Source organism: Bison bison, unplaced genomic scaffold, assembly GCF_000754665.1.
Source record: "Bison bison bison isolate TAMUID 2011002044 unplaced genomic scaffold, Bison_UMD1.0 scf7180017864346, whole genome shotgun sequence".
NCBI lineage: Eukaryota > Metazoa > Chordata > Mammalia > Artiodactyla > Bovidae > Bison > Bison bison.
In genome coordinates, this window is record NW_011494918.1 from 2,637,386 (window position 1) to 2,649,653 (window position 12,268).

Below are 12,268 nucleotides of genomic sequence, written 5' to 3' on the forward strand. Positions count from 1 at the left end.
AAAGAAAGCTGAGCACCAAAGAATTGATGCTTTTGAACTATGGTGCTGGAGAAGACTCTTGAGAGTCCCTTGGACAGCAAGGAGATCCAACCAGTCCATCCTAAAGGAGATTAGTCCTGAATATTCATTGGAAGGATAGGTGCTGAAGCTGAAACTCCAATACTTTGGCCACCTGATGCGAAGAGCTGACTCTTTTGAAAAGATCTTGATGCTGGGAAAGATTGAAGGCAGGAGGAGAAGGGGACGACAGAGGATGAGGTGGTTAGATGGCATCACCAACTCAATGGACGTGATTTTGAATGAACTCTGGGAGTTGGTGATGGACAGGGAGGCCTGGCACGCTGAAGTCCCTGGAGTCTCAAAGAGTCGGACACGACTGAGCAACTGAACTCAATTGAGACATGATTTCAAATCCTAGCTCTGGTATGTGCTAGTTGTGAGTTCTTAGGCAAGTTCCTTAACTTTTTTGCCCATTTTTTCATCTGTGTCGTGGATAAACTTCTTGATAAGGCTGCTGTAAAGTTTAGTGAACTAATGCTTACAAATGCTTAGCACAATCTCTACTACAAGTTAAGTCTTCTATACGTATCAACCATCATCATGAAGTCAGCTAAGGGAAGAACTGTCTTCAGGCAATTGTGGAGATCACACCAGATGCGATGGAGTGAATGTGATGGAGTGAATAATACACTATAGATTTCCTATGGTTAGCAAAACATTGGAAGTAGTTTAAATTTCTAACAAAAAAGGACTAGTTTGGTAAATTGCAGAGTACGTGCTAGAAGCGCCCTCTACTTCAGGCACCCTGTATTGTGTAATCCAAATGTCCGCTGTGGTTATCCTTTGAGACCCCAAAATTGGCTTGAACACTATCCCACACACAGTGGGAAGTCCAGGAGGGACAATCCCAGAATGATTTGGTGGTGGGGTCCTGTGAGGGCAAGGGTATGGGCGGTGATATTTCCCCATTCACTTCTGCTGCTTCGACTCTTCCGTTTATGAATTATCTTGCTTTACTGTCTGCAAGCTTTTCTTCTGCACCAGTCAGACCACATTACATCCGATTTCCATTCTTTCACTCCCTCAAACAACACTGATTCAAAGGTGTGTGTGCGACAGGCTCACTGAATATTTGAGACAACGAAGAGGATTCAGATTTTAGCACATTGAGCAGTGTGAAGTCTTTTTGTCCTCCTGTGACCAGGGAATCTTCTCATGAGTCCCTGACAAGCTCCAGAATCCAGAGACCAAGTCCTGTAGCTTTTATTCTGCTGCTGCCCAGGCCCCTACCCTCCAACGGGCGCTGACCTTCTCTGCAGAAGAGGGGATTTGAGGTCTTACTTTTCAAAGAAGCCTGATAAGGTATCTTAGGAAAGAAATGTAGTTTTGCCTCTGAGAGAACCCTGATGTGACTGTAATTTTATGTATTTGTGTACCTGACCCCATAGGCTCCTTTAGGGCAGGTACCTATGCTTGATCTGTGCCTCAGGAGGGGGAGCAATAGAGCAAATAAGAATCCATGCTCTGAGTTAAACTGCTGCTGCTGCTGCTGCTGCTGCTGCTGCTAAGTTGCTTCAGTCATGTCCGACTCTGTGCGACCCCATAGATGGCAGCCCACCAGGCTCCCCCATCCCTAGGATTCTCCAGGCAAGAATACTGGAGTGGGTTGCCATTTCCTTCTCCAATGCATGAAAGTGAAAAGTGAAGGTGAAGTCGCTTAGTCATGTCCGACTCTTAGCGACCCCACGGACTGCAGCCCACCAGGCTCCTCCATCCATGGGATTTTCCAGGCAAGAGTACTGCAGTGGGGTGCCATTGCCTTCTCCATCGACTGCTTGGGTCCAAATACTGAGTCTGTTGCTTACTAGTTAGGTACCCACTGTAGGAAATGAGTTGTAGGGAGGATTGAGATAAGATAAAAGGTAGTGAACATAGAGCAGTGTCTGAGGTATACCCTGGGTCCTCACTAAATGCCGACACTGACTGCTCCTAGATGGATTCTGTGCTGACAGTCTGCAGAGACCAGCTTCATGGACATGTCATTCCAAGCTGAAAAGAGGTCTTTGGTGTGATTGAGTAACTTGGTTTCCTAATGTAGAATGTCAAAGGATGAATTCTTAGACAATTGTTTTTCCCCTTAGTAAGACTGTAGTTTAAATATTTGGACACAATAAAGGAAACTTTTACTTAACCAGGTTGGGAAGAAGAGTGGAAAAGAGCTCAATTGTTTCATCTAAACAGTGACAAGCCACGAAACCATGTCAGGCTTCCCTTCTCATTATTAATCACTTAACACTACAGATTCATTTTGGGTCTTTTTTTTTTTCTCTTTCTACATACAGAACAAAACCAAGCAAGTTTAAAAATTCTTTATTTGAAGTTTAGACAAAGAACAAGTATTGCCTCATAAAGACTTGCTTAAAAGCATATCATAGTCTGCTGTCATTGTTTCTTTATGTGTTGAAAACAAAACAAAACAAAAAATTTAAGGGAGAAAATGGTACATCTTTCCTCCATATTTTAACCCATTCTTAACTGAGCACCGATACAACCTTACAAAGAAAGTCCTGGTGAAACGACATCTCTGATGCTCTCTCCTCGGGTTCTAATGGCTCCGTGGGAGAAGCACTATCGGTCTCAGACTAACCATACTGCCAGTGTGATGACAAGTGACAAGTATCTCTAAGGCCAGTAGTACAGAGCAGTTTCCATCTAAAGTTCTATTTCCCCACTATCTCTCATGAAGATGACTGACCTAGAAATGAGGGCTGAGTGTGAGTTAAAAGGGTCCAATATACATCTGTCGCGAAAGTCAGCCCACTAAACTGTCTGAGATGATCCTGCTGGGCAAGACGCCAAGCCTCCAGGTCTGCTTGTTGACTAATGGTCAGCAGCATCAATGGGGGCAAGCAGCACTGTTGTTGACCTTGGAAACGGTCAACTATGTTTTATTTACTCCTTGGTTCCCCATTTAATATAATTAAAAGCCTTTTAATGTGCTGAGTCTCTAAGGCTTCAAGGTAGCAAACCACTATGTTGAGTATGGTGCCCACTTTTGACAGTGACTAGCCATGACCTGACTCACACACAGGATAAGTTTCCTGATCCAGATGCCTTTGTCATCTTCTTTTCATAAGTTCTCACAGAAAACCTGACAGATATCAACACAAAGGTATTAGAATAAACTGTGAAAAGTCCTAGTCTTGTTCAAAATAAAATTTATTTTAAGTTTACTCATTAAAAATATAAGTTAACAGAACAGACTCTTTTTTCAGGTAAGAGAAAAGTGTTTTTTTTTTTTTAATGTGCACAGTTCCATCTGGACTCTGGCAACATTTTGGGTGGTAGTCCGATGTTCTATTTCCTAGAAAATTAAAAATTAATCTCAACCCCTAGGGGTGAGGGGAAATAGGAACTGCTCCCTCCCAAATATTATTAGGTGTAAGAATAAAAATTTCTTACATTTCATTTTCTCTCTTTAAGCTTTATTCTGCTTTTCAGGTATAAGTTATAATTAGCATTCATATTAGCAGCGAAGATCCTCATTTCTGTAAATTAAAATGACTCAAGACAGAAGTAGCATTTGGCAAAGAATGAGGGGTCTGTAGAGGGTCAAAAATGTCTATCAATTCTGGCATTAAGCAATCTTATTTGAGAGGTTAATTTGTATGAAAACAGCCAATAGGATAGTACGCAAGGTCTCATTTGAAGTTGAGTCCTGTGACTCTGAAACAGGAAGCCGAGTTGGCCCAGCAGTGTGCAGTGGAAAGAGGGCTTTCACGGTGGAAAATTTCCATGAGGTCAGACTGAAGGGGGCATGGACTCTAACTCTGGCTCTTCAGTAAAAGTGGTTACTTCTAATAGTTGAAAGTGGAAGCTGCTTTGAAACTTGGCAATGTGTTAGAAAGTCAAATATAATTACAAGTTTTTCTCTCTGATTGTCAAGTTTCACCACCTGAGGTTAGTAAAATGGTGAGAATCAGAAAATAGTACAAAAGCTGCAAAGAGCTTGAGAATTCTCCAGCTTTAATCACTCCAGATGCCGCACGCAGCAGCAGGGTCTTATCAGAGTGTCACTGCTGTGACTACTGGGGGTTCATTCCCGGGAGGCAGACTCAAGCCAGGAAAGTTTAATCGGGACAGTGTCTCTTTAAAAATGCTAGAAAAATCAGTTTGAATCCCAAATTTCTTGTCTGTTTCTAAGTAGTGTTTATTCAGAACACTCAGGAATGACTCATGTAACATTGCTGCTTTCAAATACCTCTGCGTCTACTTCTTGCTAACAAGAGAAGGCAAAGAAATGCCAGCTTTGTTCTGAAGCCTGTAGTCTTTTTTTTTCTTTTTTTAAATTAGAAGATGCTCTGAGCTTTCATAATCACAGGGAATTTCTTATTTGTGAAACGACAAACACTACCCAATAACATAAACTACAAGGATGGCAAGCAATGTTTCTTTCAAGACGATCCTTTCACAAACCCTAACTTTAGAAAGAGACATTTCACACTGTGGTCCTAATGGAGCTGTGTCCCTGTTCTGCTGAGTGAGTTAACCCCCCGGGGAAGCAGCCCCTGACATCTGACTCAGTAGGTAGCACAAGGGAACATCTACTTCCATGAAGCCTTAAAAAGTCGCAACCAGGTGGGAAAAACACCCAGAAGTCTTCACCATCACTTCCCATGAGAGTAGTACCAGTGCCCCAAAGGGCACAGCCATCTAGGAACAGGTGGACTTGACCTCTCCGTGACCTTATCTAATATCCTCACACATTTGCAAAATACCACTTAAAGACTTAATAAATTAAAAAATTAAATAAATATACACCCACACATCCGCCATAATTCCTGGTTGCCATCCCCAAAAGGCAATCTCACCACAACAATTAGGGGAAAAAAACAGCTTAATTTATTCATCAGGCACAGCAACTTTCCATTTCCTAAAGGACCTTGAGCTAGCGTACAGGCGTTAAAATAAAAATACCATTATGCCCAGGGATTAGCAGTAGCCTTGACAGTAGTTTAAAAAGTATATTTCTTTACACTTGTCAGTTGCCTTTCACTCATTTCCTGAAACTGTACCCTGAGGAGAATCCTGTTCCCACCTCTCAAAAAGATCAACTGCAGAATAGGTCATGACAAGGAGCAGAAAGGTCGGTGAGTGCAAGCAGGCAAGGCTCCCAGGCTGCTTTTTATGGGCACTTCACAGGTACTCTCAATCCACACTTAACCCACCTGAAAGGCATTCAGGGGACGCAACATGTAAGCCTTCAGTCTGGCCACTTGGTAAAATGAGCGCAGGAAAAGCTGGGAATGAAGGGAAAAAGTAAAAGCGAGTGCTAAAACCAAGAACTCCACGTGATGGTTCGCTCTTGTGTGATTCAGTGCAAAGGACAGGAAGGAAGCACCGTCTATAATCACTCCATGCACACTTCATGTGTATCCACCGTAATGACTACCTCAGTTCCAGCGGAAGACTGGCAGCTTGGGAATGACCATGTCGCCACTGACTACTAGCCATGGCAGCAGCCTCTTGTTTGGAATAATTCACAGGACAGAATGGGAAGGATCAGGTCCAGGAGAAGACACTCCTGGAGAAGATGGCCTGCAGCCTAAAGGTCTTCTAGGCGCTGCCTTCTCTTTCTTGGTGCCCAGTAGAAGGAGGAGTGGTCCCCTGGGAAGTGGCTCTTGTCTGAAATTGCCCAGGACAGACAAATCACAGTGGAGTGCTGCCCTGATTTAAAACAGTTTGTGCATATAGAAAAGGAGGCTACGGACACTTCCCAAACTCCAGATTCCTGGGGAACAGAGCAACAGAGCCCCCTACTTCCCCTCACAAGAGTTAAACTGATTTCCTCCAAAAGCATCTAACTGACTTAGACAGAGAAGCATCACTGTCCAGACAGAAGTGCTGGTGCGTCTTCAGAAGTATTTAGGAACTATGCTAATTTCACAGGCAGAAAACTAACTGGCTACATATAAATCCTTGAGTTGATATATTTTCTCTGTTCTTTTCTTGCAGGGAGGAAGAGACTGATACAGTGTGGAATGGAAGGGAAGAAATCTGATCAAAGCAAGTCAATTAGGATAAGAAACGGTGTTTGCAGAATGCATTCTACCGAGAAATTGAAAAGTTTCAGAGGAGGAGAGGGTCAAAGACCCATTTTTGAAGCTAAAGGTAGAAATCACAGAGGAGAAGAAAGTAAAGTACAAGTGAACAAAGTACGATATTTTTCTGTTTCGTTTTTAATAATGGGAGGACAAAAGAATTAAATTCCTTCACTGCCTTTTCACTGGAGAACTGATAATTACTGCCATATTATGGGATGCACTCCACCAGTAGGAATCTAATTTGCCTGTGTGCATAGTCTTAAAGGAGTAAATACCTGTCAATTCTCAAGAGAAAAAACTCGTGTTTGTTTAAATCTAAAGTCACCTACATGCTCCTTACTTGAACTGGGTCATATTACTAGAAGGTGTGTAGTGTGTGGAGATTCACAGTCAAGTGAAGGAAAATGGCTTTAATTAAACTGCAGTCTCATCAAACTTTCAGTGTTTTAAATACATGTGTTAATGGAGCTATCTCCTCTTTCAAAAAGACCCCCACCACCGTCTCTTCCATTTCATCCTCTCAAATTCACTACCCTCCCCCGGCAATACAGTTGTTCTCGTGGCGTTTCAGGTGTGAACCACAAATCCCAAGATAAACTTTGCCACTGGAGGATTTTCCCTTTTACCTAACACTCCAAAGGGTTTGCCTCTCTTGGGGATGCTTTTAGCCCTGCTGGTTCTGACATTTGCTTTCCAATAAGCATACGTCCACAATTGGTTTGCATTAAGTTGATGAAAGATCTAATCAATGGAAACATCTGTGTGCTGTTAAATCAAAGTATGGTACCTATAAGTGAAATGGCAGAGAGGGGAAGCAGGTCTTATTTGAAAGAATATGACTATTTAAACACAAAACAAATACAGAGGGAAAAGTAATTTAGAAAAGTACAGGGAAAAAAAAAATCTACACCAGGCAGCGGTGAAGAATGCAGGGCTACCTGTGCCCCCAGAGAACTGCTGCTTGCCTTGTGTCTGAGCTTCAGTGCTCTTCAAGTGGATAGGCAGATGGTGAGAAATGGAGCAGCTTCGTTTTTTCCTCTTCTCTCTCTGGAATTCTATTATGAGGCAGTTCTCTGCTTGCCACCGAGGCAAAAAGAAACATTTCTCTCACCCACTCACCAGTCTGGCAGGGTCCCATTCTTAGTTCTCCAATGTAGCCCCAGGGTACTATTGTAATGACTCAGGGATGGTGCTGACAACATGGGCTGCCTCTGGGGCTGCTGGAGGGGAACCAAAGAAGGTGTTGGTTTGATTCCTCTGCTGATCCCGGAGGTAAGGAGGAACTGACGAGCTTTTGATGTGGAGGATTCTGGTGTCCATCACCTGACAGTCAATCTGCATCATCACTTCGTAATCTTGCCCGTTGATCACATTCTCTGCAGAGAGGAATATACACAAGGAATAAATATTCAACAGAAGGTGAAATTCCGCTATAAGCTTGAATCCCAGGAAGACATCATGAGCTCCAAGGTGTGAACTGTCAACACGCTTTCAAGGGTATAGAGAGAATTCATCAGTCACTAATCAGAGCTACAGTGCCGGGATGGGCTGTCCTCTCCTCAATTCTGGTTTCTAAACAACCTTCACTGGCTCAGGAGGCGCTGGAGGCACTGTCAGAATAAATACCGCAGGTTACCTATTCACAGACATTGTATGTCTTGTATGCTTTCCATGCAGTGTAGCACCACGACTGCAGCAACTGGAACAGCAGGGGATTTCAGATGCAGAGGGTGGGGAGTGGGTGCAGCAGGAAGAATACTTAAGTCCTCTCCTTCCCTTTCAACAGTGGGAAGGAGTAATCTGTCAAATGGACCACCACATCATGTGAATCGTAAGGGGGCCTTGGCCAAGACTGCTTGGTTCCTGTGCATCAGTAATATTTCTAATTTAATTAAGATATTCCCAACTATGCATTTAAGGGTTAGAAATTAGGAACATAAAAATACAGTGAAGGCTATAATAATTTATTCCCTGATTTGTAATTCCGGGTGGTTTTTTCCAACTTGTAGTCAATGAAACTTGGCATAAAACTGATGGAAGAATTATAAATAGATAACATCTTTCAAGTCCAGCTGAACAGTCACAGCAATATAGTCAGAGGATGTGTGAACTTGGAAGAAGGCTGGAGAGTCAACGTGGCATCTCAGTTTGCATTCTGAACCACGAATCCAGAGCTGGGTGTGGGATCAGGAAGAAGCTGGCGAAGGCCCAGTCCTCCACCGCCTTTTCATGAAGATGATACACGGCCAGCCAGTGATTTTTAAATTAAACACTTGGCTTCTCTAGAACAAAGAACTGAATTTAAAAGTAGAATTCTTTCTATTCCATTATCTTTTTATTTATTTTCTACTACTACACCATGTATGCCAAGTATTATAAATCCAGAGGAATAAAATCCAAAGCTTGACATATGATCCTCAGATTCCATTATGTTTGGGAAAACTGAACTATGGAGTTTGTCACTTATGAGGCAGGAAAAGATTTACAGAGATCACCTAATCTGGGGTGTCTTAAAACAGGGTCTAATGCAAAGACCTCAGAGTCCATAAGTTCCCTGAAATTACATGCAAAGTTCTATTTGTGTGAGCATTTTTCTGGAGAGGGGGGTTACATCAGATTCTTAATGAGGTCTATAGCCTCTTAAAGGTTAAAAACTATTAAATCTAATAAGCTATCAACTTCAAGTGCCTTGAGCAGATCATATTTTTAAAGCTAATGGAAGACATAATTCTTCCACTTTTATTGGCTGATTGTTTCAATTTCTAAAATAGTCTCCACTGATGGTGAATTTCCCACTACAAGTCTTATTATAAGTCTCTTTGATTACAGTTAAAGCTAATTTCCTTCTTTCCCAGCCTTACTAGTGATGAAGAGCAGTCATTTGCTGCTGGATATTAACTAACCCTACTTATTTTTTAAGACCATTGCTATGGAATTTTAACTCCAATTTTACAGCTCCTGCTACTCTGTAATGGCTATCAAATCATTTACTTACCTTTAGAGAATTAAATCTGATTGCCTGCAAGTTAGCCAACGTTTCCCTATCCAGGTGTTTTCTTTTCTAAAAAGTAGGCAATGGAAGAAAGACAAGCTGCTAACGTATTTGGAGTTATTACATTCAGAACATGTGATACAGTTCAGATTCCAAGGTACCACACTAGTTATTTCCTTTTGGAACCATGGTCCCTCTCTTTTAGAAAAACTGAAAGATTGTATGTGTGTGTGCATGCACACACACACACACACACACACATGACCGAATAATGAAAAACACGTGTATAAGAGACATAATATACATTACTAATTTTTACTACTTTCCTGGATTGACTCAAAATCCAGATGACAGTATAAGATCAAAACTAGGTTCTCTCATATAGCGCATACCACCTGCAGAAGTCATCAGAGCCCGTGTGCCTGAGATGCTTTAAATTGATAACTGGAGTACTTTAATATCTTAAATATTGGGAAGAGATGAAAAACCTGGTGGTATGAGCTCAGATGTTTGGGGGAAAACTAAAGCTGTGTCATGATTCCAAAAACCTGGGAGTCCCTTGCCATGGCTGAAATGGCATCATTATTTTAAGCCCATCCAGGAGGCTCAGGCTAGCTATGGTTCAGGAAGCTTTAAATGGACTCTGTTCTTCACTCCTTTCTGAAATTTGAGGCCAAGGAAAGGACCAGCAATACTAGAAGAAGACTCTACCAGATAGGATATGAATGTCTTAAACCGAATTTAGAAAGCCCTTCTGAATGACAAACTGATAATTTAGGGTTTAAAGTGACATACCATTAGGACTCCCAAGTTACCCACAACCTCTAAAAAAATAAGAGTAGCTCTAGCAATTTCTTTTCTTTGGTCCACTCTGTGGGACCCTATAAAAGAGTCCTTTGGGGGTTTCAGTACTGACCCCCTTGCATAATGAGTGGGGTGGTCTTGGCATTACTGATGAGGTTCTAATTATTTTAACTAAAGGAGAACAGAATGAGAAACGGCTTATGATAACTTGTTGCCTGGTAGGCCCTTCCCCTGTGCTGTCAGGCACACAGTCTGCTTCCAGGAGCAACAGACAGACTCTGAAACTCTGAAATTTGTGCCTCACTGTGAATAATACAAGGGGTCTACCGGTGGTACAGTGGTAAAGAATCTGCCTGCCAACGCAAGAGATGCAAGAGACGTGGGTTTGATCCCTGGGTTGGGAAGATGACTGTATATACAGCCCATGGGGTTGCAAAGAGTCAGACGTGACTGAGTGACTTTCACTTCACACTTCCAGTATTCTTGCCTGGAGAATTCCATGGATGGAGGACCCTGGTGGGCTACAGTCCATGGGGTCACAAAGAGTTGGACATGACTAAGCAAGCACGCATGTGAATAATATACACCAGAGTAGGTTCTAACTGGAGAGATGAGACCTGAAGATTCTGGTGGCTCAGGGAAAAGGGAGAGGAAGAGTCTCTGAAGGAAAATCCAGACAGGATGTGAGAGGCTGAGGACGGACTGCACACTCTCATTAAGGGCCAGGCTTCCATTATGAAGGGGCAGCACCCCCAGAAAAGAGAAAACATCACAGCTCATGGGCTTTCTGACAAGAGGGAACAAGGTAAATACTGGATTAGGGAGTTGTTAGAGTTACGTGAAAAGATTGCTAAAACATTTGTTGTGTACTTAATGAAAAAAGACAGTGACTATTTGGGAAAAATAGAACTAAAAGGAACAGTGTGGAGCACAGACGGTAAAGGTTCACTCTCCCTCTTGCACTGGCAAGCGGTGTTTTGGGTGCTGCACAAGTGATGTAACTGATTTGCATTCTGGGCCTTCTGGAGTAAACACAATGAGAAGAAGCATTGACCTGAGTCAGGAAAAAGGTATAAAATACGAATACTTCACGTTCAAAATTAATCAGGCAAATAAAAAGGAAGAGGTGATTGACTTGAAACATGAGCGCCAGAAAGTGATTCTGAATGCCCAGAAGGACTGGGAAAGCATGAAAAAGAGCGCCTGGATAGTGGAAGTGGAAAAACTCTAGGCACTGTGAAATGCTGAATGCCTGTAAACACACAGTGACTGAATTAAGAATGGCCTGCCAAGAGGCTGTTAGCTGGGAGATGACTAACACATACATCAGAACCTTGACCGTAAACAAAATTCAAATACCTCAGAATTTTACAGAAAGCTTAATTTAAAAGCAAAACAAAACAAAACAAGACTTCACCAGTGCTTTGCAAAGAAGTTATGTATGAGAAAACAGATTTCTGTTCAGAATCAGACACTAATCAAGCTAGGCTGGTGACTGGCAGTAGGCTGTCAGTATCTGTACCTGAATTCTGCGGGGTGTGGGGAGACATGGATGGTAAATAAAAATCCCCCCTTCCACGGATCACAAGATATAACTTCATCCAAAACAAACAAACTGAAAAATGAGGAAAGAAACCAAATGGGTAAGAAAGTGGAGACAAAGGGAATGGAAGGTGGGAACAGAATGAACAATAACGTGGTAAAATATCACATGTGTGCCGGTTGTGACCATCCCAGTGCGCCATGCGTTGGAAAAAAATTAAAAAGCTCTTTCTACTCTTCTACCCAAATTCTCCATTCAACTTCTTTTTTTAAAAGTTAATTTAATTGTAGGATAATTACTTTACAACATTGTGATGGTTTTGCCATACATCAGTATGAATCAGCCATAGGTATACATACGCCCCTCTATCCTGAAGCCCCCTCCCATCTCCTTCCCCACTCTAAACCTCCAGGTGTCACAGAGCACTGGCTTTGGATGCCCTGCCTCATACATCAAACCCACACTGGTTATCTATTTCATGTGTAGTAGTGTATATGTTTCAATGTTATTCCTGTTTCAAGAACTTCTTCTGAGAACCTTCTATGAAAATTCCAATATTGACCTTTTTCTTATAACCAATATATAAATGTTCTATGTCACTGAATATGTTAAAATACTGACAGAAAAGAGGTTTGGCTCTTTTAAAAAATGTCTGGCATTTTTGAAGGTAGCAGGTAAGGGATCAGATCACTGGTCGCGCTAGAACCTTTCCCTCATCAGCGGGGAAGAAGACTGAGTGAATAACTAAGAGTCATACTGAAGATGGGCTTCCCAGGTGACACTGGCGGTAAAGAAGCCACCTGCCAATGCAGGAGACATTAAGAG

General features: G+C 42.1%; 1 protein-coding gene across 2 annotated transcripts in view; it reads right to left on the minus strand.

Moving 5' to 3' along the window:
- Nucleotides 1-2,354: 2,354 nt before the first annotated feature.
- Nucleotides 2,355-12,268, minus strand: part of ATF6 (activating transcription factor 6) — a 236,733-nt gene continuing 226,819 nt past the window's right edge. For both annotated transcript variants that reach the window (XM_010854686.1, XM_010854685.1), the window contains exon 16: nucleotides 2,355-7,480. In XM_010854686.1, the coding sequence (XP_010852988.1) occupies nucleotides 7,272-7,480 (209 nt within the window). In that variant the 3' untranslated portion in view covers nucleotides 2,355-7,271. The remainder of the gene's footprint in view (nucleotides 7,481-12,268) is intronic.